The 17,679-nt window shown below is 36.0% G+C and overlaps 1 protein-coding gene across 3 annotated transcripts in view; it reads left to right on the forward strand.

The window, feature by feature from the left end:
• Nucleotides 1-17,679, forward strand: part of LOC123553018 (proto-oncogene tyrosine-protein kinase ROS-like) — a 133,462-nt gene that overhangs the window by 73,964 nt on the left and 41,819 nt on the right. For 2 of the 3 annotated variants that reach the window (XM_053541762.1, XM_053541764.1), the window contains exons 10-15: nt 4,936-4,986; nt 7,269-7,447; nt 8,044-8,147; nt 8,659-9,080; nt 12,598-12,690; nt 15,597-15,806. In XM_053541762.1, coding sequence (XP_053397737.1) covers nt 4,936-4,986; nt 7,269-7,447; nt 8,044-8,147; nt 8,659-9,080; nt 12,598-12,690; nt 15,597-15,806 — 1,059 coding nt within the window. The remainder of the gene's footprint in view (nt 1-4,935; nt 4,987-7,268; nt 7,448-8,043; nt 8,148-8,658; nt 9,081-12,597; nt 12,691-15,596; nt 15,807-17,679) is intronic. The other variant, XM_053541763.1, reaches the window with a different exon arrangement.

A 17,679-nucleotide genomic window follows, 5' to 3' on the forward strand; every position in this document is an offset into this window, starting at 1 on the left:
TAGTTGTACCTGTTGTACCATTATGCATTTTAGAGCATCAGGGGCTGACTGTATCCCCACTGTCTGTTATGGGTCAATATAGAACCACTGTCTTATTTTCCCTGGAAGTAATGGCAGTCTGTATTCCTGAGGTCATCTCTTTACATGTTTTACATTAAAGTCATTTATGGGCTATTATAATTACACTGTTCCAATCATTTGTCTTGTTGTCCCCAGCAATTAAGGAAGTCTGAACCCAGAGATCATCGCTTTATATATTTTACATTGGTGTAACCCTGTTCCTCTTCAGCTGTCTTGTTTTCCTCAGTATTAATAGAAGCCTTAACTTCGAGGTCATCTGTTCACATCTTTTACATTTTTGGATATATACAGCCAATATTATCCATGGTTGTAGTTTTGATAAATAAGTTTGACAAATGATGTCAGTAAATCAGCCGTTCCAATTAAATATACATGAATTAACAGGAAGAATTCCTAGGAAAAGTTTGTTAGATATTGTGATATTTTCTGTGACCAATGATGATCTAGCTGAGTTAAAAGCCTTTTGAACAATTGTGATATTTTCTATGACCAATGATGATCTGGCTGAGTTAAGCCTTTTGAACAATTGTGATATGAGCCGTGCCATGAGAAAATCAACATAGTGGGTTTGCGACCAGCATGGATCCAGACCAGCCTGCGCATCCACGCAGTCTGGTCAGGCTCCATGCTGTTCGCTTTTAAAGCCTATTGGAATTGAAGAAACTGTTAGCGAACAGCATGGATCCTGACCAGACTGCGCGGATGCGCAGGCTGGTCTGGATCCATGCTGGTCGCACACCCACTATGTTGGTTTTCTCATGGCACGGCTCATATTATAAATGCTTTGCTGTATTTTGTTTCCAGTTCTGTAATAGAAAAATCTGTAAAATGCTGATGCCAAAATGTGCTCCTAGCCATATCAGTTTTCGTGTCCCATGTCAATGATCATGTCTACTGTTACAGCTGATGTCTAGGCTTTACTAGACAATCTATTGCCAAGACATTTATTCCTCCATCTGTCATAATTATTCTTTCATCTGTCATGATTATTCTTTCTATAATCTTCAGTGATTTAGACTATAATAATTGGTCAATTAGATACCAATTCAAGAAACTACTAAGAAGATGTGACATGTAGTAAAATAGCAACTACAATGTTGAAAGTTAGTGGTAACTAGAAGTGTGAGTGAAGCATTTACTTGGTTTATGTTGGACTGTTTCATATTATATATTATTGTTATTGTCCTTAATCTTTAGCCTGCTAGCAGCAAGTGATTCTGCCTATGTGACCTGTGCAGACTAAGATCAGCCCACACATCCATGCAGGCTGATCATGGTTTGCACTGTTTGCTATTCAGTCAGTAAATTTTCAATGAACACCCCTTTGAATAATAAGTCATATGGCCCAAATTGAATGATGGACCAGTCCATTTTAAAAATTTAGCAGGGTAAGGGTTAGAAGTTGCTTGAAAATACTACATCTTATTCGCTTGGCTTTATGAGCAGTTCAGACTTTATTTCGGAGCATATTTTGCAACGAAATAAATAATTCCTTGACTAAACTGGATTTTTTTAGATAATCAAGTTGGGCATACAGAGTTTTGACTGTGTTTGATTTATTAATAGAATAAACCATGACTGATATGTTTTTGTAATCGGAGGAACAGTTTGAAATAAAGAGAATGTATGGCAAAATGCATGAGCCAAGTAAAACAGTGGCGCATGAATTGTACAGCTGCAGTCTTATCTATCAGGTCTCATAAAATAATGGTTAGTTTGTACTCATACATTTACATGCATTGTGCCTGTTCTTAAAAAGGGAAAAGTCATGTCCTGACATTCTAAAGATATTTATGTGTCCTCATCGTATCCTTAACAAATACTGTCCTTTCTGTTTATGATGAAAAGATACTTGAGCGGCGCCATGAGAAAACCAACATAATGGCTTTGCGACCAGCATGGATCCAGACCAGTCTGCGCATCCGCGCAGTCTGGTCAGAACCCATGCTGTTCGCTTTCAAAGGCTATTGCAATCAGAGAAACTGTTAGCGAACAGCATGGATCCTTGCTGGTCGCAAAGCCACTATGTTGGTTTTTCCATGGCACGGCACACTTTTATGTTTGTTCCAGTGTTTAGTTAAAAAGAATAGAGACAGAACTAAGACTTCCTCACGTACTTTGATTTATGCAATTGGCTGTAATGTATACCTGTAACAAGTAAATATCCAACATATAATATCCCTTTGATGTTTCTGCTCTACATGTCCAAGAAATGTTACATTTCCTTGTTCTCAATATTGTCTTTAAACTATAACTTTATGCAATTTTGGTTAAAATATGAGTACAGTCATGTATATCTATTTTTGAGAAATATGATATTTGTATGCTTTTTAAAGATTTTTAAATTTATACTAATCTTTATGTTTTGAAAAAACTAGGTACTCTATGGAAACTGAAACATTCAAAACTTATAAAAGAAATACTGTGAAATCATTTAAATTTGCTGACATGAAATTTCGCGCAAACATGAAAAAGGACTGTTTCGTGTGGGCTTTAATTCGCACATTTTCAATTTTAGTAATGAAAAATATAATTAAAAAATAATAATAGCGCGGTCTTAAATTCGCGCATCGGTCCTAGTGTGAAATATGCGAAAATTCGTCCTACGCGAATTAAAATGATTTCACAGTACCCAAATGTTGATAATGTATGCAAAACTATCACTTCACAAGAGAGACCTTTTTAAGTTACCTGGCTCTATTTCTGTCTGTAAATAGCAGTGTAAACCTTAGGTTTTCCTGTTTGAAACTTTATAATCTTTATCACATAATGGTGGTAAAAGCATATTTAAGAGTCTAAGAAACTTATGTTGAAAATCGTTTAGCCTGTGATGTTTTTTTTTTTGTTATTATAAGAAAATGCATGTTGTCATTTTTCAGAGGTCTGCTCTGACATTCTCCATATTGCCAGAATTCTGGTGCACAAGATCTTTCTGTAGATGTTAATAGGATTTGTTTTCTTTCTTTTTGCAGAGTATTCAATTATGGCTGAAAGGTTTTTAATTTAGCTTTTTGAGAAAAAGAGTTGAGTCAAGTTGGATGTATAAATGGAACAGTGATTGACACCTGATTTGAAGAGAAAACATGCATTTTGGCAACATTTTGTTAAAAACAGAACTTAGAACTAACTTGCATGGTTATGTCAGTTATAAATGGCTACAGAAGATTTTTTGTAATAGTTTAATTGACAATTGCTAATAAGGTATAACTTTTCAGGTTTTAGAGCAGATGATGTCAGATTGGCCAAAATTAATATATTTTTGAAATGTTTTAGGGTATTTTACTTCAGTTATAATTTTACTGTCAAAGCTTTATGACATTTGGCATAAATTTTGGCATTTATTGTATGTATCTGTAGATAAAATTGTTTTACATCTTATACCGTGTTCAGACTACGTTTTTAATCCTACAATAACTTGGGTTTATTTTTTAAACTCGTTTGCGTCCACACTAAATGTGGTGTTAAACGTGAATGTTGTAAAGGTCAAGTGGTTTCTGTAATGTAGCATTAAAACTACCTCGGGAGGTGGTTTTAATACTACATTAAAAAGTAATGCTACATTATTTTACAAATGTGAACGCAAATGTGGGTTATGACTGGTTTTACAATCCCAAATCCACAGATCTTACCTTTTGGAGGAAGAATACCATGTGTTTCTCTTTTGTATCAAACAATTGATGCTGTGGCTGGCAAAAGTAATTGGACTGTTGTTGAAACAAAAACATTAAATTGCAATATAGAGTCATGCTGACGCTCAAAATGGACAATAGATGAAATGAACAGAAATTCTTAGTTGAACACAGAAGTTTAAATATTGATGACCCCTTCTTGTTTCTGTTAGCCTCAATTCTTTGTAACCTTTTTTGCTAATTGCAAGATATTCGTTAACTTCCAACATTGCATGTATATATTTAAACCACATTTCTTTGCCTAGTGTGGACGCAAACTAGATTATATTTTGATGGGTTTTGAATGTCAAATACCAATTATAGCCAATTAGTGCCTAATAAAAATAAAACCGTTCTGCTAGTGTGAACACGGTATTAGAAAATGGTGTATGTGTGAGTGTTTTGGCTGCAGATTATTCAGACAGAACAATTATTGTAGGTCAGATAATTTAGCATCAGTTTTATTTTTGTGCATAGTCAGCAGTTTTGTTGACATTTTTTAAGAATTTTGCAACTTTGTTAAATACCAATCAGATATTTTCACAAGGCTAAAATTTTGCTATATTTGAACTTGAAATTGGTATGTATGGTAGATATGTGGGGTTCTCTGGCTGAGTGGTTACAGTCTCGACTTATAATTACTTGCCCCTCTCTGATGTTGATTCGAAACCTCGCTTGGTGTGTGAATTCTTCATTTCAGGAAGTCATCCAGGTGGCTAAGGAAGATCAGTGGTTCTACCCAGGGATGCCCGCAATGAAATAATGCCCTTAGAGGCACATTGAGGTCTTCCTCCACCGCCAAAGCTGGAAAAGTCACCATACAACCTGTATTGTGTTGATGCGACTCTAAACCCAACAAAAAAAATGTGATATACAGTAAACTTGTTGAACATACAGAACTATCAAGTACAATATAGCATTTCGGCATGTAAGATGTTTTTGAAGATGGACATGTAGTATATGAATATAGCGAAAAAAATTATATCCTTCATGAAAATTTCTGATTTTACAGTAGTTAGGTTTGTCAGGAAGTCACAATGGTTTTAGATTTATGCAAAAATAAAACTGTTGTGAATATTATCTGATCTATGTTAAATGTTTAGAGGAAAACATAATATATATGAGGATTTTGTCTTCTCTCTTGTTTATAATCTTGTTTACTTTTCTTTTCTTCTGCATTCCTCAGCGGGAACTACAATATTATATCAAAGTAATTCGAGCAATGAGCTCGTGCAAGGTAAACCGTTTACCCAACTTTTCCCTCATCATCCAATATCATGACCATTAAATCAGTCAACCAGATTTTTTTGTTCAGGTATTTTACAGCTAAATCCAACCCCCACTCTTGGCTTTTTCTAAAATGTTAAAGGAATTTTTTTTTATCTTATGCAAGATTCTAACTCACAGTAGGCAAAAAATATCATATGTTAATAGCATTACAGTAATTTTTGCTAATTTTTCTATGTTTATAATGGTTAAACTACATGTAAGTAATTAGCAATTTGCTTAATGCCATCATTTTTTTTAAACAAGTAAGCCCAACTTTCAGTGAAGGGGTTGGACTCTTAACCATTAAACAATTACATTGAAAAGAATGATAAATAATGAACTGCACAGAAAGCTTACAGAAGGTAATGTTTATAATTGTATAACAGTGTATGTGATAGTAGTTTTCATAAATTGGTATGTATCCAAAGAATTTACTCCCAGTATGTAGTTTCGTTATTTCATTTAAAATGCCGTTATTACATTAAGACATGTCATACATATTCTGCCCCCCTAGCAATCTATTTAATATGAGTTAAATGAACCTTTGGCATCGTTTCAGGTCTGTTAGGTTCATTGTTAAATGATCCTTTGGCACCATTTCAGTTAGGTTGGGTTCCTTTCCTCCCAGAACATACATTTTCATTTACTGACTCCACATTCCTCATGTAAAAAACATCATCAGTTTTTGGATGTTGTGAACATTGATGTGCATGGTGTTGTTTTCTGTTGTTGTTTTTTTACCAGACTTTCTTTGATCTTAAGAAGTTCTTGTTAATGGTGTTCAGCCACAATTTAATAGTACAGACAATAAAAAGAACAAATTTGTACCAATAAAAAGACAGTCCTATCTTCTTTTCTGGATGACTTAAATGTTCTTGTAATAGTTTCAATGAGTACACTTTTGCAGGAATGAAAATAAAGAAAGATTAAATAGACATGCATGCACTTTTATGAGGTCTATTTTCATAAAATAAATATATTTCAGCTTTTAGACAAATTATGGCAAATGATTGTACCCCCCGAACAATGAAGTTGTAAGGGGGTGGGGGTATACTGGTTTCAGGTTGTCTGTCTGTCCGTAGACACAATCATGTGTAAACCATCTCTTCTTGTCCCCTTGACAAAATTTTATAAAACTTCACAAGTGATCAGTAACAACAGTATAGTTGTGCATGGGGCATGTTAGGCTTTTGGGAAAAAAAATGTAGAGTTACGGGACTTTGTTTTTTGTTTCTATACTATATACATAGACATAATCTTGTTCGCGCCTAATCTCCTGAACCCATGCACACAATTTAATGAAACTTAACACAAGTGATCAGTAACAACAGTGGTTGTGAATGGGGCATGTAAGGTTCTTTCAGAAACAAAAATTGCAGAGTTACTGGACTTTGATTTTTGTTATTATGCTTTATACATAGAGTCTGCATATGCAATCTTGTGCACCTAATCTCCTGAACCCATGCACACGATTTAATGAAACTTAATACAAGTGATCAGTAGTAACCCTCATTGTGCATGGTGCATGTTAGGTTCTTCCAGAAAAAAAATTCTGCACAGTTATGGGACTTTTTTTTTTGTTAACATACTATATACATACAGTCTGCATATGCAACCTGTGCGTGCCTAATCTTCTGAACCCTTGTACACAATTAAATGAAACTTAATACAAATGATCAGTACCAACCCTAGTTGTGCATGGTGCATGTTACATTCTTTTAGATAAATATTCTGCACCCAACAACGAAGTTGAAAGGGGGGTATACTGGTTTCATTCTTTTAGATAAATATTTTGCAGAGTTATGGGACTTTTTTTGTTACTATACTATATACATACAGTGCACATAACTATGCAATCTTGTGTGCGTCAAATTGCAATGTACTGTGTCAGTGCGTGGGGGTGGTGGTGGGGTGTGTGTGTGTGTTGGAGGAGGTGTACATTCATCCCCTTTAGTGATAGCTCTAGTTTTCTCAGATTAAAAGATTTATAAAGCAGAAAATATACTTGATCTTTAGTACTATTGTTTCTTCCTCAGTGACAAAATTTACATTTATTAAAGAAACCATGGAAGGGAAACAACTATTTTATCATTAAACAAAATATTAACACTATCAGGGCACAATTTCATGATTTTCTAGCCATTAATATATTATGAATTGTATGAGTTTCCATTTTTTTCCATTCTGATTGTGTTTTACTATTCCCATCATAACCATTTAAATGATTAATTTAGTTGTGTTATATTTAAGGTGTCGGTGTGCATGTGGAGAGAGAGCTTGTGCTGGTATCAGATGACAGTGGGCAGGTAACTCTGGTCAATATTGCTGGGGAAACTGTGAAGGAAGACATGTATCCAATGTTAGGACAACCTACAGCCATAGATGTTGATTGGTTACATAATAAAGCTTACATTGTTGATGGACACAGGGTAAGGCTTAGGGATGTTTTTCCTCTCATTGAGAACATGCTAAAGAAGTGATATATAATAGAAACAATTTCTAATATATTTCAACACAAAGTTGGTTATACAATTGTGGAATAATTTCTAAGGGTGTAGCCCAAGTGAATTATTCTGTTTATATTGTGTATGTAAAAAAGTAGCTGAAATAAGGAAGTTATATTGACGTGACGTGGCACCAAATAATATATCACATGACAGCAATATTGCCTGGAAGTAGTGGTCTAGTGGTTAAGGTGTCAGACACTCAACCTGGAGGTCTTGGGTTGCAGACCATGACTTCTTATGTGACACTTGTACTGGTTTCTCCAGGAAGTTGACTGGAGATTGATTCAAATAAGCTTCAAGCTTTAACCACAGTGGGACTAAAATATCAGTATAAACTAATATTGCCACATTTAAATGAAAACATTCTTTTCATATTAGAATATTTATTTACATGCCGCAGAGTGCACCTTTGTTTGAAAGATTTGATTGTAGAAAGTTCCTTTGTAAAGAAGTTTTCTGAATTATTTACTGTTTTTTTTTTTCATTTTCTTAATCTACCTTATATTTTATCTGTATAGATCTACCAGTGCACAATCATTGTAGAAGACTGGAACCAGTGTACAGTAGCTTTAGATCTGGTTCCTAACCCTCCACATGAGTTAAAAGTTGATCCAATCAATGGGTGAGTATATAGGTTTTTAGGCTTTAACATTTGCTAATGCTTGTTACTGTTTTTTAGAAAAACCTTGTCTTTTGAAACCTATAATTTACCACCAGTACATGTACTAACTTACATCAACAAGAAACAAAACTTTATCACATGAATCAAAGATTAATGAATGACAACTTCCTTGTAGAAATGTAACTTGTAGGCAGATAATCTAGCAGGCAGATTGACCAATTGGTGGTTACCAGGTAATACAAATCAATAATTTTAATATTGTTCATGTTAGTTTAACAGTCAAATCTACTACACATTTTTCTGCATCTTTGCTTATTGTGGGGAAGTTGTCCATGTCTTATAGAGAGTAAATTATTATTACTTGAAGATATGAAAGGAGCAGTCACACTAAGAATTAGTGACCGTAGTTACATAGTTTGATACTATCGTAACTGAATTTTAGCCAGCTAGATCAAGTTATCTTAAAAAATTTATTTAAAGATATTATCAATGGCTGTTATTACGTTTTCAGATATCTGTACTACACACTATCGAACAAGGCAGGGCTGTATGCGGTTCCTCTTGTTGACTTTTCATTGAGCCGAGAACCAGTTCCACAAGTTGTCATTCCTAATGCCATACAAACTTTTTTCATAGATTATGAAAATCTGCTCCTTTTCTATCCGAACAACACTCACAATACTGTGATGTCGGCGTATTTAGATGGTTCAGGAGCCACTGACATGCGACAAGGTTCTGTTGCTCGTCCCCACTTTCTGAACACAGAAAGTATTGTCTTTTACGATGAGAAGTTTTTCTGGACGAATGGAAGTAAAGTGTTCAGCGAAGAGTTTGATGCAGGAAATCGAACGTATTACCATCATTCTTTGGCACTATGGGAAAAACATTTTACCGGATTTAATCTCTACTACCCAAACTCACAGCCGGTTCCTGGTAAGCATCATGATACTTGAATCAAACATTATAAACTGATTTGTTAAATTTTTGGAAAATCACTAAAATTAATAATGTAATAATTACCAAATTATTTCTTCTTTGACTTCTTTTAATTCATGTTATCTATTTTGATATATCCTTCTATTAAAATGATTTTGTTGTCAAAAGAATAACATTTATTAAAGATTTAAAATCTGTTTTTTATCAGAACTCTAGTCAGATGAAATTTGGGTCTATGCTGTTTGTTTGGAAAAATTTGTTGATTTTTAGCTCACCAGTCACAAAGTGACAAGGTGAGCTTTTGTGATCGCGCAGCGTCCGTCGTCCATGCGTCCGTAAACTTTTCCTTGTGACATCTCTAGAGGTCACAGTTTTCATGGGATCTTTATGAAAGTTGGTCAGAATGTTCATCTTGGTAAATTCTAGGTCAAGTTCGAAACTGGGTCACGTGCCTTCAAAAATTAGGTCAGTAGGCCTAAAAATAGAAAAACCTTGTGACCTCTCTAGAGGCCATTTTTTCACAAGATCTTCATGAAAATTGGTCAGAATGTTCACCTTGATGATATCTAGGCCAAGTTTGAAACTGGGTCACGTGCCATCAAAAACTAGGTCAGTAGGTCTAAAAATAGGAAAACCTTGTGACCTCTCTAGAGGCCATATATTTCAAAAGATCTTCATGAAAATTGGTCAGAACGTTTAACTTGATGATATCTAGGTCAAGTTCGAAACTGGGTCACGTGCCATCAAAAACTAGGTCAGTAGGTCAAATAATAGAAAAACCTTGTGACCTCTCTAAAGGCCATATTTTTCATGGGATCTGTATGAAAGTTGCTCTGAATGTTCATCTTGATGATATCTAGGTCAAGTTCGAAACTGGGTCACGTGCCATCAAAAACTAGGTCAGTAGGTCAAATAATAGAAAAACCTTGTGACCTCTCTAAAGGCCATATTTTTCATGGGATCTGTATGAAAATTGGTTTGAATGTTCATCTTGATGATGTCTAGGTCAAGTTTGAAACTGGGTCACGTGCGGTCAAAAACTAGGTCAGTAGGTCTAAAAATAGAAAAACCTTGTGACTTCTGTAGAGGCCATACTTGTGAATGGATCTTCATAAAAATTAATAAGAATGTTCATCTTGATGATATCTAGGTCAAGTTCGAAAGTGGGTCACGTGTCATCAAAAATTAGGTCAGTAGGTCAAATAATGGAAAAACCTTGTGACCTCTCTAGAGGTCATATTTTTCATGGGATCTGTATGAAAGTTGGTCTGAATGTTTATCTTGATGATATCTAGGTCAAGTTTGAAACTGGGTCAACTGCGATCAAAAACTAGGTCAGTAGGTCTTAAAATAGAAAAACCTTGTGACCTCCCTAGAGGCCATACCCTTAAATGGATCTTCATGAAAATTGGTCAGAATGTTCACCTTGATGATATCTAGTTCAAGTTTGAAACTGGGTCACGTGCCATCAAAAACTAGGTCAGTAGGTCAAATAATAAATAAACCTTGTGACCTCTCTAGAGGCCATATTTTTCAATGAATCTTCATGAAAATTGGTCAGAATTTTTATCTTGATGATATCTAGGTCAAGTTCAAAACTGGGTCACATGAGCTCAAAAACTAGGTCACTATGTCAAATAATAGAAAAAACGACGTCATACTCAAAACTGGGTCATGTGGAAAAGGTGAGTGATTCAGGACCATCATGGTCCTCTTGTTTATAATAGTCTTTCATAAAAAAGCTGCCTTTTGTCACTTTCTGTGGAGTGCTAATTTATGAAAGCTAAGGGATCTCATGCTCCCAGATAGCTAATAGCCTTTGTGTATGCATAATGTTACACCTGCATGGCTAAAGATGACTGACACTTGATATTAATTAGGGCCCTGGAAAGCATAATTAAAACACAGTTATGGCATCTTAACCTGGTTTTACTGAAAGAGATTGATCACTATTTTCATTTTTGAATCAAGAATTACAGGCTCAGGCACAAAATAAATGGAAGAGATTCATGAAAAATTGTTCTAGAAAATGGTTTTGTCATTTTATCGACAAAGTCTTTACATATGCAATACACAGCTGAGTCCTTGCTTAAACTGATATATCAGTATAACGATGCACCACTAGTATCATGCTAGGTGTCTTGATTTCTTTATAATGCCATGGTCTGTTGGGAGTTTTATTTATTCATTGCAATGTGTACCCTGTCTCATTCCCATGCATAGAGAAAGGTATAGTTGCCTCAGTATCTTGATATAATTTTTTAGTGCAAAGGTTCTAGATCAAGTAATATACAGTCATACCTGTATTAAACAACCAGTAAAGGGAGCAACACATTCTGACTGCTTAAGCAGGTGACTGCATAAGGCAAGTTGAAAATCAATTTAGGAATTTAGCTGGTTGGCTGCTTAAGACAAGTGGCTGCTTAATACAGGTGACAGCTAAGGCAGGTACAACTGTATGTAAATTACAAAATGATATTGCTGCAGAAATTGATTCTGTTGATAACCTTTGTACTGCTGTCACCTAGGTCACCATTGAATGTAATGCAGCAGTTAACTGTCTAGCCTTATACAGTCGGTCATCAAGCCTGAATGCTTCCAGCATTGTCATCGAGTATAAAGATTATTCAGACTCTCATTCTTTGACTTCTGTTGTAATTAATTTGTGATATGATCTTTCCTGTATACAGAAAAACTGCTTACAGTCAAAGGGGGATGGGCAAAATGCTGAAGTTATCCATTATGGTTTTGAGTGATCTAAACATAGATAGCATAGACAGGGGGCCTATATGAATTGCTTAAGTCAGTTGATATGTGAACCTTCAATGCTTGAGTGAGCAGTATTTCACTTTAGGTTATCTTGGTCTTTAGAAAGAAATACACCTCCAAGAAGTCAGATCTCTTTTATGCTCTCTAAAGTGTGTATGTGGGGAGGGGAGGTCACCATCTTTTTCGTCAGTTTGTCACACTTCTTGTCCAGAGGATAACTCAAAAAGCATTAAAGTTGCCAAGTTATCACTTTATACAATGATCGAGAATTTGTTGAGAGAAGTGCAGTGACAAGGAACCATAACTCTAGGTGGGCCCATTTTTGAATTATCTCCCATTATTTGAAAACATTGTCCAGGGCATAACTTGAATACTATGTAAGGTATTGACTTCATACTTTACATATTGATAGAGGTCAGTGAGAGGGATTGCAGTGACAAGGAGTCATAACTTTAGATGGTCATTTTTGAATTATCTCCCTTTTTTGAAAACCTTGTACGGGGCATAACTCAAATAACTATGTAAGCTGTTGACTTTATACTTTACATATTAATAGAGATCAATGAAAGGGAGTGCAGTATTAAAGAGCCACAACTCTTGCAGACCACATTTGTCCTTAACATAACCTCTGTGACTGAAAAGCCCCTTATGCTGAAGTAATTTCGGGAAGCATCCATCTGTATTACCGATCACCTTGTTTTCAATTATATTTTTATAGTAATAATACGAGAGAGTTATATTTCAGTTCCACTCAATGCCCCTGGAGCTGTACAGGTCCTGTTTACAGCATACAAGGTTATTGTTGAGTGGGAGGCTCCAGAGAAACTTGTATTTCAAGGTAAATTAGCTTTCTAAAGTGGTTAAAAATTTCTTTGTTCCAACATGTTACGTCCATTTTGTGTAACATATGAAGAAGGAAAGGAGAATTAGTGATAAGAATGAAAATTTTCAAAATATTAAAACTATATGATGTTTTGTTGAATTATACAAACCTCTGTTTTTAGACAAAATGATTTTATATGACTGACTGTGTAAGATAGAGTTTCCCCCAACCCAAGGGTCAGCTTGGGATGGAAAAGCAAGCACTAGTGAAGTTTTTAGCTCACCTGTCACAAAGTGACAAGGTGAGCTTTTGTGATCGCGCGGTGTCCGTAATCCGTCCGTCCGTCCGTCCGTGCGTCAGTCCGTAAACTTTTGCTTGTGACCACTCTAGAGGTCACATTTTTCATGGGATCTTTATGAAAGTTGGTCAGAATGTTCACCTTGATGATATCTAGGTCATGTTGGAAACTGGGTCACGTGCCATCAAAAACTAGGTCAGTAGGTCTAAAAATAGAAAAACCTTGTGACCTCTCTAGAGGCCATATATTTCACAAGATCTTCATGAAAATTGGTCAGAATGTTCACCTTGATGATATCTAGGTCAAGTTCGAAACTGGGTCACGTGCCTTCAAAAACTAGGTCAGTAGGTCTAAAAATAGAAAAACCTTGTGACCTCTCTAGAGGCAATATATTTCACAAGATCTTCATGAAAATTGGTCAGAACGTTCACCTTGATGATATCTAGGTTAAGCTCGAAACTGGGTCACGTGCCTTCAAAAAAGAGAAAAACCTTGTGACCTCTCTAAAGGCCATATTTTTCATGGGATAAGTATGAAAGAAGGTCTGAATGTTCATCTTGATGATATCTAGGTCAAGTTCGAAACTGGGTCACGTGCCGATAAAAACTAGGTCAGTAGGTCTAAAAATAGAAAAACCTTGTGACCTCTCTAGAGGCCATATATTTCATGAGATCTTCATGAAAATTGGTCAGAATGTTAACCTTGATGATATCTAGGTCAAGTTCGAAACTGGGTCACGTGCCATCAAAAACTAGGTCAGTAGGTCAAATAATAGAAAAACCTTGTGACCTCTCTAGAGGCCATATTTTTCATGGGATATGTATGAAAGTTGGTCTGAATGTTCATCTTGATGATATCTAGGTCAAGTTTGAAAGGGGGTCACGTGCCATCAAAAACTAGGTCAGTAGGTCAAATAATAGAAAAACCTTGTGACCTCTCTAAAGGCCATATTTTTCACGGGATCTGTATGAAAGTTGGTCTGAATGTTCATCTTGATGATATCTAGATCAAGTTCGAAACAGGGTCATGTGCGGTCAAAAACTAGGTCAGTAGGTCTAAAAATAGAAAAACCTTGTGACCTCTCTAGAGGACACACTTGTGAATGGATCTCCATAAAGATTGGTCAGAATGTTCATCTTGATGATATCTAGGTCAAGTTTGAAAGTGGGTCACGTGCCGTCAAAAAGTAGTTCAGTAGGTCAAATAATGAAAAAACGTTGTGACCTCTCTAGAGGCCATTTTTTCATGGGATCTGAATGAAAGTTGGTCTGAATGTTTATCTTGATGATATATAGGTCAGATTTTAAACTGGGTCAACTGCAATCAAAAACTAGGTCAGTAGGTCTTGAAATAGAAAAAACTTGTGACCTATCTAGAGGCCATACCCTTGAATGGATCTTCATGAAAATTGGTCAGAATGTTCACCTTGATGATATCTAGGTCAGGTCTGAAACTGGGTCACGTGCCTTAAAAACCTAGGTCAGTAGGTCAAATGATAAAAAAACCTTTTGACCTGTGTAGAGGCCATACTTTTCATGGGATCTCTATGAAAGTTGGTCTGAATGTTCATCTTGATGATATCTAGGTCAAGTTTGAAACTGGATCAACTGCGGTCAAAAACTAGGTCAGTATGTCTAAAATTAGAAAAATCTTTTGCCCTCTCTTAGAGGCCATATTTTTCAATGGATCTTCATGAAAATTAATCTGAATGTTCACCTTGATGATATCTAGGTCAGTTTCGAAACTGATTCACGTGCGGTCAAAAACTAGGCCAGTAGGTATAAAAATAGAAAAACCTTGTGACCTCTCTAGAGGCCATATTTTTCATGAGATCTTCATGAAAATTAGTGAGAATGTTCACCTTGATGATATCTAGGTAAAATTCAAAACAGGGTCACGTACCTTCGAAAACTAGGTCAATAGGTCAAATAATAGAAAAACCTTGTGACCTCTCTAGAGACTATATTTTTCAATGGATCATCATGAAAATTGGTCAGAATTTTTATCTTGATAATATCTAGGTCAAGTTCAAAACTGGGTCACATGAGCTCAAAAACTAGGTCACTATGTCAAATAATAGAAAAAACGACGTCATACTCAAAACTGGGTCATGTGGGAAGAGGTGAGCGATTCAGGACCATCATGGTCCTCTTGTTAATCATGCTATCTCGAGGGTCGGGAAAACACCTGCCTTACTCAGGCAGTCATGTTAGATCATTTTGTTAAAAGCTATAGGCGGTATCCTCAGATTTTTAAGGTTTTCTCATTTTTGGTCAATGATCAATCTCATCTCCCAGCCTCTTGAGAATGCTCTAAAATTATTTTCATGGACTAATTTTTATGGGGACTAATTTCTTGGAGGGGAGGTTGTGCTAATTTTCATTGGGGACCAATTTTCATGGGGACTAATTTTCATGAGGGATTAATTTTCATGGATTTGCTAGTTGCATCAATCCATGAAATTAAGTCCTGATGAGTAAGACAATGTTCTGTTTATTTTGTCTTTGAATTTTGAAATCCATAACTTGTGGTCCCCATGATTTCAAAAACTATGAAATTTTATGCTCACAAAATTAAATGAGGTCACACTATCTGATTTTACAGTAATGTTGTGATTATATAGGTGAAGGAGCATTCAGTCAATGGAAGTATGATGTTAGTATTCTACAGGACGATGGTTCCCGTAACGAGATTCAGGAGACTTCACAAAAAATGAAGTTTGTTGTTACAAATCTGGAACCAGACACTGTATACCAGGTCAAGGTTCGAGCCAAGTCAAGCTCTGGTGCTGGTCCATGGTCACCAGTGTTCCATGGCAAAACTTTGAAAGCTGGTACGTAATGACACTAAAATGCTTCAACTTTTCTAACTTCAGAAGTGTATGGAGTTTGTCCAATGTTCCTACATTGTATAAAAGCGCTTAATCAAAACTTTTAGGGGTGTAAAAATTGTATTTTGTACAGTGATCCAGTGTTCTGGCATCAGTGTGTGTTTTTATGGATTAGGCACAGGGTGTTGTAAAATTTTTTTAAATTGCTTAAGCAAACAAAGCAAATAAATTTTTGTTTTTTTTAAACACTTTTGGCAGTGGTGATCATTTTGATACAAAAATAATTTCTAAGACAGATCTGCAAAAACACAGTCTTTCACATAATAGGCATTAGGGATTAATTTAGCTCTAAGAACAGAAACTCTTAACACATTTGTAGAATATTGTCTTATTTCTATTTCCTGAATTGATTATTATCTTGACTTCAAAGAATATTGAGAGCTATTATACTTAACTTGGTTGACACCACCATTGCATTCAGGTTAAAGTTTTATGGCAAACTTCTCAGTTTCACTCTATCTTCTAAACTACTGCCACTTTTGTAATTCAGTCTCACAGAAGAATTGGTATTGTTAAGGGGCAGACATCTCTGTTGGTGTAGGATCAGGTATCCTAAATGTCAAGGTCATAATGTTTCCTAATACTGGTATCCCTCATACTCCAACTTCAAACCCATACCCCACTTCATCATATCCATTAAAAAAATGCATTCCTCAAACTTTATATTGAATTACTTTTTCTGTTGATGATTCCCTTATACCCCCTGTCTTCCCCTACTCCTCCCCACATTTTACCCCCTCTCATCCTTGCCCCCTAAAGAAAGCCGCTCTTCTTTTTTTTTCTTACTCACTTAATCATATCTTCTATTTTACATATTTGCTGTTTAGTGTCACTCAACCAACACACTTATATATACCCTTCCAAGTTTCTTTTCATGTCTCTTACACTTACATTTATCTCATATGAATTCTTAGAATCCTTCATCCATCCCACTTCTACCACAACCTTCCATTCCCTCATATCTTAGTACCTACTCCCCTCAACCACACCATATTACAATCCCCGTCCATTCCCTTATATCTCAGTACCTACTTCCCTCAACCACACTTCATTACAGTCCCCTTCCATTCCCGCATATCTCAGTACCTACTTCCCTCAACTACTCCTCATTACAATCTCCTTCCATTCCTGCATATCTCAGTACCTACTTCCCTCAACCACACACATCTTCCACCATTACATACCTATCCACACCACTTATTCAATCCCTTCTTCCCTCATATCTCAGTACCTACTTCCCTCAACCACACCTCATTACAATGCCCTTCCATTCCCTCATGTCACAGTACCTACTTCCCACAACCACACTTCATTACAATCCCCTTCCATTCCCTCCTATCTCAGTACCTACTTCCCTCAACCACACTTCATTACAATCCCCTTCCATTCCCTCATATCACAGTACCTACTTCCCTCAACCACACCACATTACAATCCCCTTCCATTCCCTCATATCTCAGTACCTACTTCCCTCAACCACACTTCATTACAATCCCCTTCCATTCTCTCAAATCTCAGTACCTACTTCACTCAGCCACACCACATTACAATCCCCTTCCATTCCCTCATACCTCAGTACCTACTTCACTCAACCACACCTCATTACAATTCCCTTCCATTCCCTCATATCTCAGTACCTACTTCCCTCAACCACACCTCTTTACAATCCCCATCCCCTGAAAAAAAAATCACATCCCTCATATTTATTTATATCTTACAGTAATCTTGGTAAGCATTTTTGAACTGTTGAGCACCATGCCCATCTGACAGCTCTTGTTATGAAATTAGAGTTTGTATTTTGTGAGACTGTGTCTTA

This window comes from Mercenaria mercenaria, chromosome 4 (assembly GCF_021730395.1).
Source record: "Mercenaria mercenaria strain notata chromosome 4, MADL_Memer_1, whole genome shotgun sequence".
Classification (NCBI taxonomy): Eukaryota; Metazoa; Mollusca; class Bivalvia; order Venerida; family Veneridae; genus Mercenaria; species Mercenaria mercenaria.